Below are 26,269 nucleotides of genomic sequence, written 5' to 3'. Positions count from 1 at the left end.
AAAGAATTGAATTAAAATTTCTGGCACGAATTTTATTCCGAGATTTACAACAAAAATGTTTCAACTAGTTAAAATGCCGCTTAATCTTGGGATATGAAACATTGACACGTATAACATAGGTAATACAAGACGATGTGGACAATTCAATAGTTTGCAATGAACTGATAGAATAGATTCATTTTCTATTTGCTTAGTGTGTTGTGTCTGCGTGTGGATAGGCCTCCTGTGCTTCCTAGAGAGGTGGGTTTCCTAATCAGTTGTAATATGACTCACTATCTGATGGAACAGCCAATCCTCTCTGGGCAGCCCATATTCATTACTATCTTTATCATTTCTATCATGATATTATAATTTAGGTACAATCTTAATTATTCAATATTAATGAGAATATTAATAATTATGTTTTATTTTTGCATGAATCAATTATAGATTGTAATTATAATTACTTATAAAGTTTCTTACACTAAGAATCGTCAGACATGAAGGAATTTTGGGATTTTAGCTCCTCCAATGTTTGAATTTGTTGACGGAGAAATAATATCCTAGAATGTTAAAAAAGATCAATTGATTTAATTTAATATAATTATTTTTTTTTATATGATTTTAATATAATGATATATACCTTTGTTCCTGTAACGTTGCTTGAATTTCTGTCAGCCTCACTATCGATCGTGCCGTCTTTAACTCTGCCGACACTCTTGTACACTGCAAACTTCCCATTGTGTGTGCTTCTTCACTAAGCTTCTGTGCCTAAAAACAATTACCCAAATATTGTTCAATATATTGTTCAACTGATATTCAATATATTGTTCAATAATTCATTATAATATATAATTTTTAAAATATGTAATTTTCAAAATAATTATATATACATCATATACCTGTTTTTCAAGAATATCAGCAGGAAAGGCACGCACGTGTTGCGTTAAATCTTCCCGATAGTGATTAGCAAGTGATGGTGTTAAGGAAGGTGTTAAAGGAGGCTGTACTCTAGACAATGCTTGTAAACCTGTATTACTTAAATTTCCAAGGGAACCTAATGTACTAAGATTTTGCAATGAGCTTAAACCTTGTACTCCAGAATTCGTCGCCCCAGGACTTGTTACTATGAAAGGAAAACAAGTAGGCGATTATTAATTATTACGATTACTATTATTTTATTAAATACAAATTAATTTACTGATTATCAACATACATTTTCGAGCATCGATACAATCCTGGGTTTCCGAATGTGTGGGAGTAGGTGGTCCCTCATTTGTAACATTACCACTTGTATCAACCTTTAGTGGAACCATTACGTCATTTCCACTATTATTTCGGTCACCACTAGCTGACTGCTACATAAAAACATAATCGAATAATTTTAACAATTATCGCATTTCTTATGTGTAAAGCTTCTTATTTGAAAGACTAAAACAACTAAAATAAATCAATTAAAATTACATAATATAAAGATACATTATTATCAATTTAACGACACAAATTAGTAAAAAATTAGAGTACTTTTACATACAAGATGTTTTGTTTAACTTGAAACGATAGAATATCTTACGAGGGATTAATGTTATCAGAAAAATGTTTCAACTAAAGTTGTTTGGTTCAAAGGGGGGCATCATATGATGGAAATTGTATTTTTGCAGACCGCACCGTATGAAAGACAAAAATAACATAAATAGAAGAATGTCACTTCAAGTCTTTCCCTGTCTTTCGTACGACAAATAACAGTTAAAATATCTACAAACACTAATAGTTTTTCGACATAAATAGGTTAATATTTTTTCATAGGAAATGCTAAGATGGATCGATTAATGTATTAAGAAATATATAGTTCTATTTAAAAAGATAAAGTCATATGATGTCCCCTTTCAAACCAAATAAATTTTGCTAAAATATTTTTTTTTGATAAGTTTAATCTCTTGTGAGATATTCTACCATTTCCAGTTAAATGAAATACCCTGTATATCTTAAAATTTAAATTGTAATAAAAGTTTATGAGAGTTTAAATGCCAATCTTGAAAAGCAATTTTGTATAACTTTGAAAAAAAGGAAACTAAATATTTAATTATATAGAAAATGTATAATTTTCAAGAAAAAGATACAGAAATATTAATTTATGATTAATAACTAGCATTTTCAGGTATCTTCAGTTAGACCTTCTTCTATTACTATGCATACATATATATATTTATTTAATTATCATACACACACGCGCGCGCGCGCGCGTGTATGATAATTTTTCATAATACAAAAAATATCATCAATTATTTTAAAATACATAAAAATTTTTTAATTAAGAAGATTTGGAAGTAGAATCAAATTAAAATACGTAAATAGATTTTTAATACAATATTTATGAATGGAACGTAATATCGTTATGTTAATTAAAATGTTATGTCAATTATGTTATATTAATTGAAAAAAAATAATTGTCATTAACTTAAAAAAGAATAAGAATTTAAACATGTAAACATAAACTTACTTGTCTAGACAATAGAATAGCAGCTGTTTGAAGTGTTTGTAATGCCTTCTGTGGTGTAATGTCGGGTTGTTCCTTATTGCCTGTGATTTGAGACAAAAGCCTTGGAAGATTTGCTAATGAAACCGGTGGTCCTGGAGCATTACTGTTTCCTTGTTGTGTTGGTGAATTCAGCTTTCCAGGTGTTTGTGGTGTAGATGGTGGATGTGATGTTAACCGAGGTAACGCTGTAATCAATTATCAATCTATTAATATAATCTTCCTATTTCTTTCACTTTTCATTATTGTACTGTTTGAATAGAACATACCAGTGGCTAACAAAACAGGACCTTGAGGCAGTGGATCGTGGGTACAAGATGTCAGAGGTTCGGAGGTTGGAGTAGAATCACCTGGAGATATATCCATATCTTGTGCTTGACGCTCCACTCCCGCTTCTTCCCTCGGTTCTCGATCTCTTTCGCGTTCTCGTTCTCTTTCCCGTTCTTTTTCCCTTTCCCTTTCCCTAATAGAAACATCTTCTCTACTACTACCACCACCACTTCCACTGCATGAGCTCCAATATTCTCGTTTGTCGGACTGACGCGATGATTTACCATCTCGCACACTGCTACTATTTGACCGCGAGTTGGAATGTTTATCATGACCTACGAGCAAAAAAATGAAATTCTATACTGAACAATTCCTTTAATGTTAAATATAATAAATATACTTATAACGAAACAACAAATCATAATCATTAAAATATGAGAAATTGTATTTTTGTAAAGAAAGATGCTAACAGTAAGCAAAAAATCGTGTTCGAATTGAAGAAATTTATTTAGCGATATAATATTGTTAGACGTACTTGACCTAGAAGAATAATCATTGGACTGACGTTGTCGGTTTTCTGTTCGACTAATCCATTCCCGTGGTTTTTCCCACTGAGAAACTTCTGTTTTGCAGTTGTAATAATACTTCTTGCCCGAAGAACTCATATGTTCTGACCAATCACCAAACCTGGCCGAACGTTCCATTGCACCTCCTCGCTCATCACCACGTTTGTCCTAAACAGACTGTTCTAAAATTTCCGGAAACGATTGAATCGATGGAAAATATTCATATGAATTCCAAAACTTGTTCGAAAAGTTGAAATTACATTTGTCCATGATGTTGATCCTGTGTACCCCCATTGAACTTCAATATTTGACAATTTTTTAACTTTTGAGATGATGCATTATACATAACAATTTAATAATATTCATTTAAATGTTAATAATTTATCATTAAATTTTTGTATTGTTTATCACATCAAATATGTGTAAAATATATATATAATATATTTAATCCAAATTGTTCAATAAATATATTCTTTTCACCTCTATTATACTCTCTCAAACTATTTCTAACTATCTTTTGATTTATATGTACATCGTTTTAGTAACAATCATATGAAGTACATTTTATACTGACCTGACAGGAATTATGTGATGGTTTTCTCTGAGATGATGACTCTCTTGATGAATTCGATGATAATTTTATAGGATGTAAAATCTGTAAAAATAAGCAAATATATATCAGTAATATATTTCTATATAATATTATATCTCAAAAGTATGCAACTTGTATAAAATATAAGCCATTTAGACAAATTGGAGCTACAACCATATTCAAAATATTCCACACTCCAACTACTATGTAAATGTGCAAAAAAATTTTGAATGCAATATTAAGGGAAAATTCAATGTACTCATTATATGTAAATAATTCTATATTTATGAAGTTCAAATAAATTATATTTTTAATTACCATATGATAATCAAACATTTAGAAAATATCGAAAATCATATTTATATTAAAGAGTTAATATTTAATATTACTCAAATCTAAAAATTAATTAGATAATAAATGATAATATTCTTACCTCTCCACTACTCCTATCATGGTTGGTCCTGTGTTCTGAATCTCTGCTCTCACGGCTTCTCTTGTCTTTTGGGGATCGTGCACAATCTACACATATGCAAGTAAGCATGTTACAGCTGAAAATGTTAAGACACAACCCTGTTTTTATACTGAAGAAAGAAGGAATAAAACTTTAATTCTCAAAGAAATTATACAGCCGATTTTGCTATAACACAGATTTCATAATTTTAAAAAATATAATTTAAAAGGCATTGAAATAAAAGCAATATTTCACTTATTATTCTTAATGAATATATGAAATATAGTTAAATATATAACATCTCTTTTACTGCTCATTTTCTTACACATTTATTCTTCTTTATACATATATAGTTTTTCTTTATGTGTTTTACATCTCATAACAATAATAGAATATTAATTTGCTAAAACATTATTTAAAACAACACTATAAAGATAATTAAAGTAAATTTTAAGTAAAAATATATCATGTTCATATCACTTAATCTTGGTATTAACCTTTAAAATCCAGATTCATATACATTCGTTGTAACATAAATATTATTAATTACAAGTAGTAAATATGATACATAATATATACATATTTTTATAAATATCAAATCTTATTTTACTACTCTTAAATATGATGCTCTTTTATTGATATTTTTTAAATGTATTTTTATTTTATCATATATTTCAAGAACTTACAAGATATTGTATTATCTTAAAACTTACTTGTAACATAATTCTCATGCTTTACGAATGGCATCAACAGGTTATAGCAAAAATGACTGTATTATTATTTAACATAGAATAAAATTACATTTACCAAATTTTTCACAATATAAATATTTGACAAATCTCTATTAAGCTTTTTGAATACATCTTTAACGTATCATATGTTTTGAATATTATTTTAAAGTATGATAATTCTGAAAAATGTAAAAAATATTTAAATGTTATTTACCCGAGTACTTGTCCCTAGAGGAGGATAACTTGTAGTCTCTGTTTTCTCTCTCCTTCTTGTATAGGGGCTTGGATGTGTAGCTGCGAGGACTGTCTCTATCTGTTCCCATGCCCATACCCAAGCCCCCTGCTGGACTATAAGAGTTGCCATTTGGGGAATCTCGCATACGTCCCTCGTAACGACTATCTGATGATGTTGTTGATGATGAGTATCCACCCTTAGAACTGTTATATTTTGCGTTCTGTGTGAAAATATTAAATATCAAATATGATTAAATCAAATTTTCAATAAATTACTTTTTCTTGACAGATTAATTTCACAAATGTTAATTTATTTACTATTACACTATATGTGTACCTCCTGTCTCTTAAAAATATAAAAAATAAAGTTTAACATTTGATAATGATCATAAAAACTTTCATATACTTCTTATTATATTCTTTATTGTTAGCAATTATGAAAAATATCAAAAATATGTTGTTATGATATAACAACTATCCTGCAAAAAACTATTGTATACAAAACTGTTTATCATATTAAATTCCAATTCTACACAGAAAATATTTAACAATACATCGTATTTTTTATTAAAGAATAGTCCAATACTATTTTTACAGCCTATATGAAGAAAAAATGAATGAATTAAGCATAACTGAAATATTGTGAAATTGTTTATTACTTTTACTAAAAAACAATCGTTGCAAATAATGTATTGTAGAAAAATCTTTAATTAATATATACATGCAACACTTCCAATGTACTATTAGTAATCTGCATAATGTAGAAGAATGAATTATTGATTTTCTAAAAGTGAGGTTATGTTTACAAGATTAAGTAAAATTTTTATCTTTTATCAAAAGCAACAAAATTACATCAATTTGCGCACTATTTTTGCGATATTGAATATAAATTGCAAAAATATACTGAAACGTGTATAGAATTAGTGCATTAGTGCATTTTTAATAATACTAACAATTGAATGAATACTTCAAGGACAATATATAATTGAAGTTTTTGCACAGCACTTGAAGAAAATGTCAGACTTTCCGTTACATCTGCTTTAATATTTTTGATATATAATCAAAAATATAAAAGAAGAAAAATTAATTTATGCATAAAAGGGTTACATACACTCAAAGAGTATGTATAATTTAATAATTCAATCTGTTTTTACATTTATAAGATGAAATTTTAAGACTTTTCGAATAAAAAATAAACAATAACCAAGTTCACTTATACAATTTCAAAGTATCGAACTTGGAACGTATAAAATTGACTAAACTCCTATAGAGAAGAGAACCGATATTTTTCGCAATATATGATTTACAATTCGCGTCTACAGTCTCTTATAAAACTATACAAACGAAATTACTTTGACACTCAATTACGGGAATCTAAAGCAAGAATATATATATATATGCATATATATGTGTAAATATATGTGTATATATAACATATACATCATCAACACACACAAACTAAGCGATACTTGCACTACATGAAAGGGACAAAATAGGCGGGCAAATTGCACGAGAAATATTAGAAATGCTAGAAGAAAAGAAAATATCGTACATTCGAATATTATAACACAATCTTTACAACTAATCTTTACTAATTGTAATTTAGTTAACAACGGACTATTAGGGAAAGAAAGATAACGTAAGAAATATGAAAGAGCTACTGACACAGTTGATCACGTAATTATCTAAAGAAAAAAGCGCGAATGAAATGAGTGAATTGTTTTATTTGATACGAGAATGAACAGAATCGCGGTAAAATCGTGCGTACAATCGCACTGTGAACGAATTACCCCACTCCTAAACCCCCGACACCAATTGCTCGAATGATATTTACCTGATAGGGATGGGCCTGGTGCTTTTCGAAGTACCTGAAACCATAGAAAACAAATAGTGAATAAAATCGCTAGACAGTGGGCATTCCAGGATGGAAAATGATATTTCCATCGAGGAATCTCTCCCACGAATAGCGGTAGTAGTAATATCGAGTGGGTCGGATGGACGGACTTTGTAGATGAGAGGTGAGGTGAGTAGAGGTTGGTTGTGTCAGGATTGGGTATTTGACGTCGGTACCCTACCCATCGCTGATCCTTTGTGGTTTCCTCGCATGCATTACCATCAATGCCGGTGTCTGTGGGAAATTCGCGGCCTCGGATGTTCCCTTTTCGGTCGGTCAATGTCATAAAAACAACATTAACGCTTATTTAACAGTCAACTTTCTTTCTACCCGGACGCCATGTCACATACGTGATCGGCCGCTAGCGGTTATTATAGCCGAAAAGTTCGAGTAACGTCTGCGCTTCGGTGTGCAACTTCTCTTCTCAGGACCGTATATACTGAACTTTTACGGCCGATTTGAATGAAACTCACGTGACAGCGTGAGCCATTTTACGAAATTCTTTTGTCAATTGGATTGACATTATTTGCGACAGAGTGATACAATTTTATATTTAATAGAAGAGACGTAGTTTTTGTTTGCAGATGGATTTGTGAAACATGCATGTGGTATTATGATAGGAATATATAAAATTATATAATCATATTACTTTATTTATTTTTTCAATAATACATATAAATAATAATTCATTTTGAAGAAATGTATACTCATTATATATGTAAACATAGAGAAATGTTGAATTTAAGTAACACTAAATTTTACAATGATAATCAGAGACACGATTATGATTTCGAAAAATTGAATCTACTTTAACATTTGGAGAAAAAAGAATTTATGAAATTTGGATAAAATACATGGTATTTCACTAGCAATGATAAGTAAAAGAAAGGTTATTTTGTACGATATACAAGGGTTCCTTGATGGGTGCGACCGTACCTGTATCTGCAACCTCCGTAGCGACGATCTGAATGTTACGACAACGACGGCGTTGATCTAGCATCGACGCCAGGCGCTGCGTTTTACTCGATTTTCAAAGAATTGTAAGTTTCGAGTACACCAACAACAGGCGGCGCAGATCGCAATAAATTTACTTTCGTGTACGGCTGTGCTGTTGCAAATGCGAAAAACTGAAACTATGAGTTCGCTTATTTGCGAGGAAATGAAAGTGACGGCTATGCCCGTTTAGTTTCATTTTGTTGCGTGTATGTGTAGTAAACGATGTAACACAGTGTGACTGATGGAAGTGGGGGTATTGAGTCTCTGCATTTTTTATGTGCTTCTAAAAACAAATTCATGTTAAAAGAAACTTGCGGCCTCTCATTGTTGATTATTGACTGTTATTCTTTTAAATTTTCTGCATGACATGTCAAATACGTAAACGTCAATACGTAATTGTATTATGAATCGTACCGATGTTTCGACTATATTAAATATTATGTTACAACACGTGTACGATTATTGCTGACTGTGAGTAGCTCGATTTTGTTTTATTTGGTTTCGTTGTTATAGCACACGCTTGTTCTATGTATAGCGCAAAAAGTATGTAATAATTCTTCGACTCATAATTAACAAATCAATTTTAGTTAACAAATAGTTAATAAACATGTCATGTAGAAATCATTTTGTTCATCGAAATATTTCGTCAAAATATTAATTAAATTATTACGATATATGATGACTACAGGAAAAAATATGATAAGTTAAATTTCCTATTTTTTTGCAGCAAAGGAGTCTTAAATTCACTACAATGTCAATCAATCCTGTGTTACCAAGATTGTCCTTTTATTTGATTTCGGAATAAAACATTTTCTTACATTTAAAAATTTTTAAGATACTGCTCATTATAATATTATAATATCAAAGAGAAATATTGCTTGTCTTAATAATTATGACTTTGGTTTTCACACAATTTTGTCAACTTATCAGCTATTTTTCAAATACTAGCATCTTTCGATCCGACAGATTGTTTTTGTTTTTCATTATAGGATGTTAAAACACTCCTATTTAATCACAGAGTAACATTAAAGCCAAAAATTTAACAAAAATGTACTTATCACGTTTTTCTTTTGTGACCTTTGTATATATTATAATACATTATATACACATAATCATGTTGTTTTTTTTTTTAGGTTTAATAAGATTATTTTTAATGAAAATTATGGCTCATTCTACACAGGACACGAATATAAGCAGTTCTTTTACCTTGATTGACAATTTATTAAACGATAATTCATTAACTAACAAATATTATCATTCTAATATATCATGAGAGGTAGGAAAAGAAAGAAGAAATAAACGTATCAAGCAATAACATTCTGTAATCTTAATTGAATGTTATTTAATGATAAAAACATCATATATTTTCAAAAAGTTATATATTTTTATTTTATTGAATATTTATATAGTTTAGAGAAAGAAATAATAATGGATGAAAAGGATGAGATAGATTTAATATGGATATGCAATAGTCCTATCAATGTCTCAAAAAAATATGAAAATCAAGAACATGAGGATAATAGCCTCATTGATGTTAAATCATCTGAAAATATATTTCCATGGCTCAGCAAATTTAATAAAATAATGTGTTCATCTGTGGGACATAGAAGTTACCAATTGTTAAAACATTTACTTTTCCTTTACACACAGTAAGATTATTGTCTTTTTTTCTGAAATTAAAAGAAAGAATAATAACAAAATTATTTACATTAAAATATATAATTGCATTATAATTCACGGTTTAAAACTAATTGATCAATATTTTGTATTTCAGAAATATTTTAACCAGTATAAATACATATTGTGAAAAGACATTAGATATGATAAAATTAAAAACTCATCTACGTAACACACTAATATTTTTTCATCTTTACTGGAATGATATTAAAGAGGTATTGTTAGAAATAATTAATTATGAATTTAATAAAAGCGACAACATACTAGTAATTTACTGATGAATGTTTTTAATAGCATGTTAGCGATTGCAACTTATATTTAAGTGAGATGTCAGTGATATTGGGAATATATATAGATATAGAACTCAAAACTTCTAAGCACTCTATGGATTCTTCTAAACTTGCTTCAAAACTTCTTTCAGCATTATGGATATATTTAAGTAAGTTAAAAAAGGTATAATATAAAATATATTACACCAGTAGAATATAATAAAAGATGGACTGTCATTTTTCATACTTATAAGACACAAATAACATTAGAAAGTAATATTTACTTTTGTTTCAGGTAATTCAGAAAAGCATATTTTCAGAGTGCTGCTTAAACTAAAGTTTGCTACTAAAAAATATGCAAAAGTTTGTGACCTTATATTTATGTACGTAAATATTTTATATTCTTTGCTTCTTAGTCTAAAAATAAATGTAGTATAGAAATATCTTTTTATGTAATATAAACTATTCTTTTTATACCAGGAAAAGTTTTGCTAATTTTACAAAGAATGTAGATTCTTTGACAGATGTAGATTATGTCAGATATTTGCTTGTTTTAAAAGTATGGAAAAGGATAAAAGAAACTGTTGAAGAAAAAAGGCAATTGAATAAGAAGGCTCTAACGATATTAGGTCCATATATTCCAAAAATGCGTGACGAATTATTAAACATCATACCTAAAGCACCCACAGGGCTTGAAAATGAGACTATTTGGCTACTGCAACCAAATGCATTTGACTTAAAAACTGCATGCAACAATTTTTTAGTATTTGAAGAAACAATGTTTGCTGAATTTAAAGAAACCCCCTTAACAAGAACTTCCGAGCTGAATTTCCAATTATCACAGGTAAATTTTTTATTAAATAATATTTGCAATGTTTATATAACTTAATTCTTATTTTTTATTTTCTTTTAGAATTTGTCATATGATGTACACAAATTTTTTTCAAGTTGTGAATTGAAGAAAAGTCATATAGATAACTTAGAAAATAATTATTCTTTTGAAGAGAACATGAAAAACAGTAAAATTAGCAATCAACAACTTTCTCCACCAAGAAAAAGAAACAAATTTGAGAAGTATAAAAAAATATCGAAATTGAAACCTGGAGAGGTAATTTTAATTAATTTAGCTGATGAAGATGAATTAGGAATTGACAAAAAGAAAAAGAAGAAAAGGTGTCAAAAAAATTTAGAGTGGTTAAAAATGGCAAAGAAAAAATATAAAGTGCAAAAACAAATTGATGAAATAAAATATAGAGATCAAATAGAAATTGCAGATGTTTGTAGTGCAGATAACTTTAAAAATTGTTCTAACAACATTCTTCTAGGAGATTTACCAATTTTAGACAATAAAGTTAGTGAAAGTACAGCAAGTTGTACTTCAACTGAACAAAAATCAGTTCGAAATAATATTGATAATTTGGAAAATATACTTAATCGTATATTCGATAAGAGAAATACTGAATTGAAATGTATGTTTCAACATAGGTGGTGTGATACATGTACTTCATCAATAAAACAAACTGATGTGCAATGCAGTAAAATTCTATATTTACTGAAATTTCTAAGCACTGTGGGACAAAATACTAAAGAATCAAATGCCATATTAAATCTACTGAGAGAAAGTAGGGATGAAAATATGTCTCCTGAACATAGTTTTTCTTTTAGAAACACAGCTAATGAATCTAATGAAATAGATACTCAGGGTAAAGAATTGTTTTCTCAGCCAGAAAGTTCCATAAAGGCAATATTCTTGTCAAGCGAGTGCCAAAATAATATTACAAATGTACAATCTATAAAACAACAATTGCCAATAAATACAGATTGTAATGTGATAGAAGAAAATACATATTGCCAAACTGAATCTGCTTATGTACAAAATGATGATCATTTACATAATTTACGATCTATGAGTGGTCATAATTCACAAGTGGTAGAGACCATGAAAAAGAACATTGTTCAGGAAATTCATGAATGTACAGGATGCTGTAAGAAGATTGAGGTAAAACCTTTCTCCTATCATAACAATAGTATATTTAATACAATAAAGAACGAAGATGTAACACATAATACAATAGATAATAATACCATCGATAAAACAACAATTTGTGACAAAAATATAATGTGTATGCTAAGTGATCTTGACAAATGTATGGACGTTTTAAATCGTATTGGTGAACATATTATGACCATTTATGCAGAAAAACAGCGCCTAGAATGTTTAAATAAAATGGACATATGTACTGTATCTACTACAGTTTTGGGAAACCAGTGTGCAGAATCATCATCATCATCGTCATCGTTGTCGTCGTCATCATCAGATTGGATACAAAATATTAATTCATTAACAAATACAGAAAAACTTAGTAAAATTTTGGAACTATATGGAAAAAAGGACTTATTGAATGTATGTAACTGTCAAAATCTTCATTTTTTAAATGAATTTCATAAATCAACTCCTCAATCAAAAGAATATCATTCTTATGGAAAAAATAATATTTTTTCTGGAAGCAAACCATCTTCAAACCTCATCTGTAATCATATAAAATCCGAATTTGAACAACCTATTAAGAAAGAAAATGAAAATCTTGAAATTCTAAAAAATAATATACAAGACACGGATCAACTTAAAATTAATGTACTAACAAATAATCAAACTTGTGACATATCTTTTACACATAATCTGGAAAATACTAAAGAATCAAATCAAGATATGCATTGGGAATCTACGTTACAAAATTTGTCACAAGAAGCTAATACAGAAGAATCACGTTCCATAGAGGAATTTGAAAATATCACTATTTTTGATAGTATTCTGAGTGGCGATGAACAAGAAACTATTGAAGACGAACAAAAAATTTGGGGAGATTTAAAATCACCATTAATCTATGATAATTCGGATAGTGTATTAAATTGCATTACAGAATTTTTTTCACAGCCTGAACATTTGCATACTAATGAAATGGAAGAAAAGTACATATTGTCAGATGCAGAAGATTCTCAAACATTATTATCTGAAGGCAGCTTTGGAAGAACTGGAATATTAAATTTTTTATTTGATTTTTATTTAACAAATATGGACTCTCCTTCAAATAATTTTATATATTCAAATATACAAGCAGTTAATCCTCGGTTGATTGAGAAAACTTTTGAAGAAAAGACAGCTGAAAAAAATGATTTAGAAAATATACTTTCACAAGAGGATAAGGAATTGTGTAGTAATCAAAATCATTCTGTTAATAATAGCATGGATATGATTGGATTTGAAGTGAACACAAGTAGAGAAGAAGTGCTTGAATTTCTTCCAGTAACTAAGAGTACACCTTCATTCTCTGGTCAATCAATTAATTTAGTCAATTCAGATAGCATACTTTCTGAAGAGAAAGAATCGTTCCCTAAATGCAGTCTTTCTAGTCCTACTGATAAGTTTAATGTTGGTAGTCTTAAAGAAACATTTTATATTTTTCAAAAGGAAGATACTATTAATCAAACCCAATCATTCAGTGATATAAAAAATGAAGATTTACCTGAAATTTGTATTTCCAACAACATTCCATCAGATGAATCTATGAATTATATATTAAATCAACAAGAGAATGATATTCATTCATTACAGAAGTATACATGTGTAGAACTTGAAACTAGTCCTTTAGTAATAAAAGAATCTTCAGATTCTTGTGATTTATTGTCTTCCACAGATTTAATATCATGTAATAATGATACAACACTGCAGTGCATTGAACAAACAGATGAAACTTCTTTAAGACAAAAAAATTCTCAGGAAAACATGCAATACAATTGTGAAGAAAAACAAAATCATATTATGAAATGTAGAACAGAAATTAGTGGTCATCCACAATCCAGATCACCTAAACAGGTATTAAAATATAAAAAGAAAATTAAAATAAAGAAAAAAGAAAAGCAATTATTTTCATCTATTGTTCAATCTAATCAGAATGAATTGAGTTTAAGATGTTCACAAATTACTATTGTTAATCCTTTGGATTATCAAGATGTGCAAAATACATGTGAATCATCACTATCAACATTTCACATGTCATATTGTGAAACATCACCTAAAAATGGAAAGAAACAACTAAACTGTACAAATGTTCAACAATCGAAGCGTATGTCTCAACAGAAGCAACAAATAGTATTAAATTTTCATGAAGATTCTATGGTGAATTCAATCTACAAGGAAGATTCTAAATTACAAAATCTCCAGTGCATCATGGAAGATAATATCTCGGAAGATTCAAGAATGTTAAATGTACCAGAAAAATCATATGCAACTGAAGATAAATCCCATTTCAAAATATCAAAAAGAAATATGAACATTGATACTAATATTACAAAAGCAAATTTTATAACAGATAAAGACATAACTGAATTTTCAAATAATATAAAGTCTGCTAAGTGGACATCACAGAATATAAATGTACAGCCATCAAATTCTATTAAAGAACAAGCAATTTTAGATGAAGATATACCTTTGAAGAAAAGAAAATTAACTTCAAAATTTTCATCAACTGTAAACACAAATACAAATGTTAGTTCTGTAAATCAGCAAAAAATGCGAAGAAAGCATTATGTTTCTACAAAGAAAGGTAACTATACGTTTGATATCTTTGGCAATTTGCCTTTTTCCTTGAAATATGAGTCCATTTTCAATATAGTTATTGAATATTATTTTGAATAAATAAATAAAATGTCTTATAGCTAAATACTATCATAAAATGATTGTATTATATAAGAAAATTTATATATATATTTTACATCTTATATACGTATCCAATAGGAGTATTAAGAACATATAATGATAGTTCTTTCAAATAAAAGTCATCATACTTATTTTAATATTTACATATTAAATTTCGAAACAAAGACAAAATTAATAATTTTGCACATGGAAGATCAACATTGGAAGATATTTTAGTACTTTTAGTGTTTCATAAATTCATCATAATTAAAATTCTTTGTATAAACAAAAATGCAATTATAAGCATAAAGAAGAATAAAGTTTGTGGTAATTTGTAACTCAAGATTCATATTTATAGCTATAAATTTTCTGGTATCTATAATATTTTCCTAAGTGAAAAAATGGTAATGTGATATATGTATTTACATATTTTTCATCCACCTTATTAGAATATAATGAACTATAATATATTTACATAAATGTATTATCTTTAAGAAGTAATATTATTCAGAGGTAAGTTTATTTCATATTTTTAAAGTTTATGTAAAATTTTAATATAATATTAGTAGTTATTCATTTTTATAAATGTAATGTTATAATATTTTTTATAAATATGCATTATATTACATTAAATTATGTTTTTGTTTATAGGTGTGATGTATACAAATAAATCGAAGAATATAATAGGTGAGTCAATGAAATGTAAACAAATTTTGAAAATAAGTTATTCCCAACAAAAACAAATATTAGGTTGTCCCAAAAGTTCATTTCATTTTATAAGGAAATGGTAGATGCACAACATTTTTTGTTTTATATTATTTTATTAAAGTATGTATGATTTTGTAGTAATAGAACAAAATTTATATTAAGCTCTCTAAACTGATTAAACAAAGAAATAATATATACACTATTTATAAATACATGCAGTTTCTTTAGATAAAATAAATTTTTCATAACTACAGAATATTACATATTTTTAATTGAAAATAAGATACGCATCATAAAATTATAAATGATAATGACCACATAATAATATGTAACAATAATTACAATGATTATGTTAGTTACTCTTAATATCACAAAAATTGTTATTATATGATTATATATACTTTGATTAAAAATGATACATATTTTTATTATTCTAACAAAGCAAATTTAGTAACATTATTATGCAATTTTAAGCGATAAAAATTATTTTATTTTATTATGATTGTAAAATTACTTGAAAAGATTATATTATTATCGTAATTATCTTTTATTAATGGCATTTCAATTATGATACGTTAATTACAGCGCAAAATAATGATAAAATAGAAACAAGTTCTATTGAAACAATAGAGAAGGTTGAAGCCTCTTCCGTTAAAGGAATATTAAATTACGAGAAGAAACAGGAATCATCAGGTGCACTACTCGAAATTTCAACAATGGAAAAAAAATTTGGATCGCAAATGGTATTGAAATCATTAAAATGTACAAATATTGCACAAACTGAATTCTGCGTGCGACCAGAATTGGAAATTTGTAATTACAACAAAATAAAAGAGGATGTAAGAGAAAATACATCAAACATCACTAATATTAAAGAATCTATTTTCGAATCTTTTTCTATGAATGAGAAAGATATTTCTAATGCAGTTAATGAAACATGATTGAATGAAAATATTGGAAATAATGGAATTTCTTATATTGGTGCAAACTTTAAGAAGCAGTATATAATAGACGATAAGTGCGATAATAATATTCGCAAACATATTAATAAAGATGTGCCCTATGTATCTAATGAAGTATTTGATGTGTCATCGCAGATAATATTCGAAAGGATGTAATAATTTACATAAAGTGGCAGATACTCATCAACCACTTTACCATTGATCTATAAAAATTGTGTTGGCAATATAGAATTATATGTGTCATATCATATGTATTGTACATCAGTATTATGTAGTTTACAAATTAATGTACAACTTTCCTTCATTCGCACGCCAAATTGAGTAGCCCATGTAAAAGGTTGTACTGCTGCTAAATTGCACTACTTATTGTCGCCCATGGCAAACAGTGTATACGTCTGGCGACGGATATCCATATGTTTTGTACCAGAATAATTTCTATTTTTTCCCAGTGCACTCATCAATACCAAAACCTTATCAATTATTGTGTAAAATGGAAAAATTCCTTTACAAAATAAAACATTGGAGACACTTGAAGTACAGTATGACTAGAAAAGAATATTTAAAGAAGATACGAAAAATAGATTGCCCTTTTAAAAAAGACGTGCTATAGCTTACAGAAAAATGCCAATGACAGTTGAAAAAATAGATAGTTATTCAGCTATACCTAAGGATAGATTGTTGCTGCTGTAAAATCGTTAGACAGTACGCGAAAGAAGTCCGATGAAATTGTTAAATCCGAATATGAACTATCTTTTGTGAAAAGAAAAAATTGCATGGTGATTATTACTGCAGTTTGCATTTGATAGAAAGAAATTATGGTAAAGACGTACACGTTGCCAGTTCGCATCAGAATTTCGCGAAAGAAAGACTAAAGCTCACTGTCCACAAATCGCTATATCCGTTTATAGTTGCAACATACGCCTCTCTACTGACAGTGTTAACGTCAGCCGTCATTAAAACGATTCGCTTCCTTTTTTTGGACAAATGTACGTTACTTTACAGTGACTGCTACATGGAGGCGTACTGTTAACATCAACACATGTATGAAGCTACACTTTGTAGATAGTGGGTGTAAGAATGCCAATTTCGATCGACAAAGTATCAAACTGATAATATCGTATTATCAAGAATCTCCAGAGAACAGTTAAAACATCCATGCGACGGAAAAAATTAATCGTTTAAACTGACTTAACAGAGAACTGATGGAGTAAGAAGGAACGTACAAAAGAGTAAAGAAGAAATAATCGCCTCTACAGGAAGAAAGAAGGAAGAATGGAACGTTCCTAAAGTAAATTATTCTTACACCGATGCTGATTCAGAATGGAGTCCGTCCGGTGAGTCAAAACGCAAATGGAGAAAGGTTAGTCGATGATCGATATTATGGAAATTCATTATTGTAAGAAATTTTTCTGAGATATAAATAATCAACTGTACATTATTCCATAAGACTGTGGCATCGTAAAAGGGTCCTTACGTGATCGTGTGTGTGCGTGCGTGCGTGCGCGCGTGTGTGTGTGTGTGTGCATATTGCCAATATTTCAGACTTCTCAACATTATTGTGCATGTAAAGAAATTCTTAAATAATCAATATACATATATTAACCCTTTGAGGACGGGGTCGCTCGACGAGCGAGCGTCGCTGTGGACGAGAGGTATTGGCGCGCGCAGTTGAGAAAATATACATGTTGAATGTTTGCGTTATTCATTGTCGAGACTTGTATTATTTTCATCAATATTTAGTTCATCATCAGTGTCACTATTATTAGAAATATTGAAACGTCTGAGCCGATTCCTTGTTAAACGGAGTTCGTTTCCATTGTCTGAAGCACTGTCGTCATCTTCTATCTTGTCAGGTTCAAAATAATGTTCGTCATTACTATTATCACTATCGAACATGTTCTTTCTGGAACTTTTAAGCATCCTGTATAGGGTATTTTAAAAAATATATAAATTATATAAAAAGCTTTCTGATTCATCTGGCAATGCCATAGAAAGATTGAAATTCGTTCTGACTCGACCATCATCCTGCATTGCGAGTTTACATTAAACAGAAGATAAGATTTCTAAAGATCTACAATTTTCTTTCATCAAAAACATAATACTGTTTAGTTTACTGTACCCATGCGTAAATACGCATAAGATTATCGTTCGGAAAAATAGACATACGCCAGCCACTTCAAAATAACTGTATGGAACTGTGAACAGATTCGGGCGGCTATATGTCGACACTCGTCCGCAAAGGATACAATATACATATAATATCTGAGGATCTCCTTACATGCATAATAATATCGTGCTCAGAACCCTGAAATATTGATAATGTATATATTGATCATTTAAGGGTCCCTTAAACTTATAAATACTGTATAAATGAGAAGATAAATTATTGTGGGGAGATATTTGCATAATGTAAAAGTGTATAGTACAACAATCGAAGATCAATATTAGTGTAATTTTTCAAAGAATTCCAAAGCAACAATATGGAGGATGTTTAGATATCATAGATCGTACCTGTATTCTGTTAGACACAGGCAGTTTCATATTAAAAGGATAAGAACTCTTTTAGTGTTTGTAATTTCCTGTGTGTAAAATTGAGCAGTATTATCCTCCATTTTATCTAATTTCAATGACTACTTAATTTTGATATAGTGCTAATAATTTTAATTCAATTGAGAATATCTATAATCATTTAATGAAAAAATTACTTTTGTGTATAATTATGTAAATATAATATTGTAATGCAAAATAATTGTAAGCAAAGTTTTATAACTCTTATATAGTATGTGAAATAATTTACATTAATGAATAATTCTAAATGTATTATATCAAGCTGCATAAAGTACCATATTGTGGTATAAGACAATTTGATATTTTGATGAGAATTAATTAAAAACAATATTTATTAATATTAAAATTAACTGAGATGCAGATTTTCTACAAGATTGTGCATGTATGTGTATAAAAATCATAAAGTTTTATGCAACAAATTATTGCAGTGCATAAAATTGCCATTACTTAATGTTAGTTACTATTAGCATTACGTTAATCTTTCCAACATTGCAAAATATTAGACTTTATATTTCTTAATTTATAAAATTATATAAATTCGGAGAAATAAGAAAACTTACTATCCAATTTATAAATGTACATAAATGTAAATAATACAGTAAAGTATGCTTTCAGATACAAAGCTTATAAAAGAAAGCATTTGAATGATCTCTCCAGTAATATTTAAATTATGAACTTTTTTAAAATTTTACTTGCCAGGTTTTTTGTTATTATGTTAGTTTTTTCAATGTACAAAATACATACTAAGGTTTCAACAAAGTTTTTAAGGTTACCATTTAACCATTCCTAAAATTTTGAAGAAACTCTTGTTCTTATTTACTTTATACTAAACATAATATTTTACGAAAATTATAACTTTTAGAGAAGATATGTTATGCCAAATACCTTTTTTAATTAATTTAATTTGCAAAAAATATAGCAAAGTATATTAAATTGCTAAAAGTTCGAAGTATGATTCTAGGCAGTTCATTCTTTTTTAAAATAAATATTATGTATATCAAAAAATATTAATTACATATTCAATTTTGTAAGGTTTGCTTGAAAAGTATTATCTATTGGAAATTTATGGTTGACAGTAATCTTGAAACCAATGAATATGAGACAATATTAAAGTAACATGTGATATTTTAATTTTAAACTAGTTCTAATTTGATTTGTTGAATTTTATACATCCTATTATATTAAAAAATTTTATAAATTAATTCTTGTCCCTGTAAATACAATCAGAATTTATTGTTAGTACAACTTGTATGCAATTTATTTTTAATGCTGATAGTTTTTATCATTATCTTTATATGTTATATGTTTATAATATTTATGGCAATTTTAATATTAAATATTGACACTAAATCTACCAACATTTCCTATACGTTCACTCCTATTGTGCCCGGTCAAAATGACCGGTCCTTAAAAAAAAGTTATTGTTTTTTATTGCTCAATGAATTAGTATATGAATAACTTCCATAAAATGACGGTACAAATTTATTTTTATATAATTTTAATTATAAACTAAGAAAGAGGATTAAAATTGAACGGTAGTTATATAGTTTCTTTCATTCCTATACACCTTATATACACGTAAATACACATTGTTTTAAATATATAAATAATATATAATCCTACTCGTTTTCACTGCACTTTTTACAAATTATTCTGTTCTCGAATGTACATTTGCCGCACACATATTTTTTGCATCCCGAACAGATTTTCATAGTTTTGTAAACTTTACAATATTTTACTTGACAAGATTTTCATACATGTGAATTCGAACTTGTATTTGTTGATGCTTTTGGTACATTTTCTTCTTCCCGCGATTTTTAATACGCAGCGCCAAGTTCTCCAACTAACTAGAATAAAAATTCCTGCTTTAAAATTTTTTCTCCCGTTGTTTCTTTACGCAAAACCCAGGCGTTTATTCCAGTTAGATTCAGAATATTGAAAAACACCTGGAGGGGCCAGCTACAACATTTCGACTTGACAATGCATTTTCTTGCCATTTGGTCATTTTTTTAGAGAAATGCCATATTCAGATAGCCTTTCTTTTATACTGATTGTATAAGTTTAGGAGAGTAATACTATATTATCTCGAGCGGTCAAATAGACCGGCGACGGTAGGTAGGACAGACTACATATATTTCTTGGAAAAAGAGAGAGAGAGAGAGAGAGAAATAAATACTGAAGAATACATTGTATGCGTATTTTAAGAAAAGCTGTATATTTTGATGGCGATGTGATAATGTTTAAATATGTGAAAGTTGTACAAAAGTTTGAGAACGGTCAAATTGATCGATAGTGGTAGGTTTAGTGTTAATTGCTTGAAAAATATAAAAAAACATTTTATTTGACATAACAATAGTGATTACTTCTGAAACAAACCTTACTAAATTTTAAGTTTATCACCTTAGTTTTATGTAGGAGTAATTAAAATAAAAAAGAAGTATTTTTCAGAAGAAATTTATTGTCAACTATTGAAGTTATATATTAGTTTTTATAAGATATAAAAATTATATAAGCAAGTAATCTAATAGTATATAAGTAATTTAACATATCTAGTATTTATTAGTTACTTTTGTATTAAAAAATACGTTTCATTTTTGTTTTTTTCCCTCACAAAGTACAAGAATTATACAAAAAGACTTAATTTTTAGTATTTTCGAAATATTATTAAAATAGTAATTGACTGTTACTTTTCTAATAAAGTAGTGTGTATTTTATGTTAAAAATTAAACACAAAATAAAATTGTTTATGCGGATTTGTATTTTGTGTGTTTATGTAAAAGAGATATTTTTATTTTACATAAATTGTTTTATGTATTGTTTGCAAGTATTATATTTAGTAAGTATTATATGTAGCAAATTAAGTCACATTATTATATGGTACTATTTAACCTTAATAATGCAAGCTTTTAACCATTCGTCATTCCATTTGATTGCCTAAATAGAATTGTGAAGAACTATGATAGTTATTCTTAGTCAGTTTGTAAATTATAAATTATTCGAGATCATTACTTTTACACATATTATATTCGTCATGTAATTAAAATACTTTTTTAATTCAACGAAGAATTCAATTAAGAATAAAAAATTATTTACCTGCAATATATATAAAAGTAAGATAACGAATTATTTTGTATCCCAAAATCGTAAATAATACTGCGTAGACATTGACAAAGGTGTGAACAATCTTTGCTATTTTATAGAAAATTGTATTCTCGTTTAAATATTTAAGAACTGAATTTTAGAAATATGTATAAAAGATTGCTTATATATTTCAAACCACGCAATATGTCACTAAACGGGGTATAGAATAAAATAAAAGTATAGACACACTTATATGACACAAAAGAAAATTTATTTGTAAATTCATGAAATGTAATGTAATTGAACAGTTCTTCTATAATTACATTGTAAATTTATAACTTCGTAAATTTGTTTTCTTCCTAATATAATTTTTCGAAACTTATGTACACCTAGCAAAATTGGGCATACGAAATCCATGTTTTATAAAATACAGCAAAAGGTATTGTACTACAGTTTTAGTTCGATTGCTGAAAAGAAATAATCAAATAAATTAATCTTGTTTTCTTTATTAATGTTCCCAGACATACAACGATATTACCAATATAGAATTGAGCGTACGGAGTAAGAATCCCCCAAATATGTATTAGGTTGGCAACTAAGTGATTGCGGATTTTGTTAATACCACCTATAATGACAACATCTACAATCATTTAGTTGCACACAAAGGATATAACCTAACAAACACGAAGATGGTACCCCGCTGAGGGTAGCCACTCACATGATAATCAAACAGTTAAAAAATTCTACCAAATGTCCAAATTGGACAAATTGTGAATATAAAGTATTAAATAAAAAAAAAACTTAGTTGCTAACCCAATATATTGTTATGCATTTGTTTTTCGATTTTATTATAGAGGTACGGTTACCCACATTGTAAGGCACACAGCATAATTTGCTTTGATTTTCGTTTGTTATTTCGCACCAATTTAATCTCTTAGCCTATACGCTATCTGCCGATCGCACGAGCCATAGTAGGCAAAAAGTTGAGTCGCGCGCCGTGCCATTCATCTGTTCAGCCGTGTGCCCCAACTGGCGCAAAATGTATACTTCTTATGACATGTATATTTAGGGGCTACAAAAGGAATTGTGAAATGATAAAGAACGTTTGGGGGCAAATAGTGTTTTTAAGACGTCTAGGGCGTAATCATGATCAATTGATCAGTTAACAAAAACAATTTATTATTTCAAAGTGGATAATGAATCACTAGCAATTTGTAAATTACCACGAGTTAGACACGTGGGTTCCGTTTATGGCACAAATTCTTTACCACGCTTCAGACTCGTGGCTTCCGTTTATGGCACAAATTCTTTACTACGAGTCTGACACGTGGTTTTCGCTTATGGTACAAATCCCTTACAACGAGTCTCCCTCGACGTTATAGGCTAAGGGGTTAACAACGACTTCGGAAAGAAAAGGAACTGATATTTCTCTTCGATAAATCATTGTATATTTATATCGTAAAGGAGGTTCTCTGTGGGTAATCAGTAGTATAGTTAATGGTAGAATCCATTTTATTGTACATAAAATAATAGATAAATTTAGATATGAAGGTGCAGTAAAAAAATAAGAGCGATTGAGGCAGAAAAATATTCTTTCCGAGAATGACGAAAGATATGTAGTGCGAGAAATTAAAATTAAGCTCAAAATTTTGTACCAAAATTACCAATAGATGATTCTTCAAGACTTGGCAAGCCTGTCGAGGGGAACAATTCGCCAAGTTTTGCATAGAGAGGGAGGGGTACCACGGTCGAGTATCTCGAAGAAAGCCCTATAATTCCAAAGCAAATAAACTAAAATGTTTGCAATTTGCCAAACATGTAAATTATCCAGAAAGTTTCTGGAAAAATTTAATTTTTTCTGACGAAATTAAAATTCATTTATTTGGTGTGGACGGTAAACAAATAGTATGGAAATGCGCAGTTCCATAAAATTCATATACAATTATATGACCAACTTTTAAATACAATGATACTGCGTGGCAACAGGTGGAACAGGAAATATCGAATTTATAGAGGAAACAGTGGAGAAGATGAAATATCTGGGCATTTTAAAACGAAATTTATAACCATCGGTTGGATATCATATTAATATATCATTTACAGCAAAAGAAAGGAATGGTTGCATTATAATGTCCTAATATTATTGAAAACACTGCAATTACCGGATCTGGATACAATAGAACATTTATGGAGAGAATTAAAAGATCAATTAGAAAATTGTAATATAAAAAATAAAGAAAGTGGAAAGAAAAAAGTGGTAGAAGTGTGGGAAACGATTCCGATTTCAGTAATACAAAAATTAATGGAAATGATGTCGAGACATCTGCAGGCAGTCATAGATACTCACGGAAATGCGATAAAATATTAACGTAGTATAATTCTTAAAAAGATTTTGTTTTTTTTAAATAAGTTTATATAAGTAAAGTTATTTTCTTACTTGTACACTTAATTGTAGGTTTAATTTCAGTTTGCGAGATATAAAATTATCGCCTAGAATACAAATACAAAAATGCAGGTCTCAACTTTAGGGATCCAATGATCCAAAAGTTATATTAAAAGTATAAAAATTTAATTTTTAATTTTATTCATAACGGAGAGATACTGAAATAATATATAATATTCAATTAATGAAGCCGCGCATTTATTTATTTTATACATATACTTCTATTATACATGTTATAATAGATGCATATAGATTTGTATTTTTACTATCACCCTATCGAAGGATTAACAATTATTCATGAAACATCACACAATGTTTAAGGAAATCATGGTTAATGTTAAATAAATAGAATGTGCAAAAAAAAAAGAAACAGTAGAAATTGCGCGTGTTTAATTAAATACTATGTATTAAATGTATGAGAAATACCACTTTGCGATAATAAAAATATTTCTATTATATTACTGTGTATTCGAACCTTTGCTAAAAGGTAGGAAAAGGGAAAGGAAACTGAAATGTTTTAATCTGACCAATTCTCGAATAAAATACTTGTACTATACATGTATTTAAATACCAAAAAATATTTTCTTTTTTATATCACATGTATAATTATAAAATCAGTTATTTAAAGACATGTATTGGAGTTAAATTAGATATAAATTAGATATACATAATTTATATTGATAATGATTTATAGACGTAAATATAAAGCTATAAATGTAACGCTATGATCTGTACGTATGAAAAATGAAATATGTGCCATTATGTTTCACTAAATAACTCTGTAACAAGATTAATGTGGACGTTAGGTATTTGCATTACTTTGTACACATTAATGTATTTTGTGCGATTAACGTATTAACCGAATGATTGTACCGGATTTATATAATTTATAATTATACTAGTTTGTCCACAATGTACGATATAGAGACTAAACAAAAGAATAAAGACAACGCAGCACTTTTATATTTATTTCTTTTCTTGTCTTTCATGCAATAAGTTTTAGAAGACTAAAGTTAAAATATCTTTTAAACTAATCGTTATACCTTAATACCTTTTTATAAAGAATTAAAAAATGAATTAAATAGTGTATAAAAATGTATAGCTTCGCTTCAAAAATTACATTGGTATTAAAATCTCTTTAAATAAGAATGTAAAAAGAAATCGAAATATCTTATTAAATATCCCCTATGAAGTTAAGCAACTTTTATATGAAAAATTCTTTCTTATTTTCATTGATTAAGAAAATAATAGCGTGTATACGAACAATATGGGTATAAATTGGGTAATAGGATAATAAAATTATATAGAATTATATAGAATTACATGAATATACATCTCTACAGAAATTTTCTAAACATATTTTAATAAATAAAATTTACTTCAGTGTTTTATTATATTCTTAATATTATGTTAACAAATGATCTACAGATACTTAAAGGTGTATATATATATTTACAATTATATTGTACACAAATATTATAACTATATATATTATATATGTATATTTCTAAAGCTTTTTAGATCTAAAATAACTTTAATTTTCATATCTTCAATCTTTTTTTCCTTTCGAAAGTCCAATTAAAAATATTTTTGATGCATAAAAACTACAACTATAT

At 28.3% G+C, this 26,269-nt stretch overlaps 3 protein-coding genes across 16 annotated transcripts in view; 1 reads left to right on the top strand and 2 right to left on the bottom strand.

Annotated features, from left to right (window-relative positions):
- Nucleotides 1-17: 17 nt before the first annotated feature.
- Nucleotides 18-7,640, bottom strand: LOC122568878 (WW domain-containing adapter protein with coiled-coil homolog). 3 transcript variants are annotated; one of them, XM_043729135.1, is made up of 12 exons: nucleotides 7,364-7,640; nucleotides 7,194-7,227; nucleotides 5,340-5,580; nucleotides 4,377-4,462; nucleotides 3,926-4,006; nucleotides 3,321-3,519; nucleotides 2,785-3,120; nucleotides 2,480-2,703; nucleotides 1,196-1,337; nucleotides 882-1,105; nucleotides 623-750; nucleotides 18-542 (listed from the first exon to the last, which is right to left on the bottom strand). In XM_043729135.1, the coding sequence occupies exons 1-12, from the start codon at nucleotides 7,537-7,539 to the stop codon at nucleotides 464-466; spliced, it is 1,950 nt and encodes a 649-aa protein (XP_043585070.1). In that variant the 5' UTR covers nucleotides 7,540-7,640; the 3' UTR covers nucleotides 18-463. The 3 variants fall into 3 exon arrangements, with proteins under 3 accessions (XP_043585070.1, XP_043585071.1, XP_043585072.1); XM_043729136.1 differs by having other exon boundaries at nucleotides 7,435-7,623; XM_043729137.1 differs by lacking the exons at nucleotides 7,194-7,227; nucleotides 7,364-7,640 and adding an exon at nucleotides 6,313-6,444.
- On the top strand, nucleotides 7,276-22,316 carry LOC122568869 (reticulocyte-binding protein 2 homolog a-like). Of its 12 annotated transcripts, none has more exons than XM_043729106.1 (11): nucleotides 7,946-8,293; nucleotides 9,239-9,299; nucleotides 9,383-9,525; nucleotides 9,659-9,898; nucleotides 10,024-10,141; nucleotides 10,221-10,365; nucleotides 10,491-10,578; nucleotides 10,676-11,039; nucleotides 11,109-14,799; nucleotides 15,543-15,578; nucleotides 16,185-22,316. In XM_043729106.1, the coding sequence occupies exons 4-11, from the start codon at nucleotides 9,678-9,680 to the stop codon at nucleotides 16,538-16,540; spliced, it is 5,019 nt and encodes a 1,672-aa protein (XP_043585041.1). In that variant the 5' UTR covers nucleotides 7,946-8,293; nucleotides 9,239-9,299; nucleotides 9,383-9,525; nucleotides 9,659-9,677; the 3' UTR covers nucleotides 16,541-22,316. The 12 variants fall into 12 exon arrangements, with proteins under 12 accessions (XP_043585042.1, XP_043585043.1, XP_043585044.1 ...); XM_043729102.1 differs by having other exon boundaries at nucleotides 8,977-9,299; XM_043729099.1 differs by having other exon boundaries at nucleotides 7,946-8,502; nucleotides 8,977-9,299.
- A 148-nt stretch (nucleotides 22,317-22,464) lies between these two features.
- Nucleotides 22,465-26,269, bottom strand: part of LOC122568870 — a 30,611-nt gene continuing 26,806 nt past the window's right edge. The window contains exon 8 of the transcript XR_006317231.1: nucleotides 22,465-22,677. The gene's annotated coding sequence lies outside the window, so the exon portion shown is untranslated. The remainder of the gene's footprint in view (nucleotides 22,678-26,269) is intronic.

Source organism: Bombus pyrosoma, linkage group LG7 (genome assembly GCF_014825855.1).
Source record: "Bombus pyrosoma isolate SC7728 linkage group LG7, ASM1482585v1, whole genome shotgun sequence".
NCBI classification, from domain to species: Eukaryota; Metazoa; Arthropoda; class Insecta; order Hymenoptera; family Apidae; genus Bombus; species Bombus pyrosoma.
This window is presented reverse-complemented; position numbering and strand designations above follow the sequence as displayed.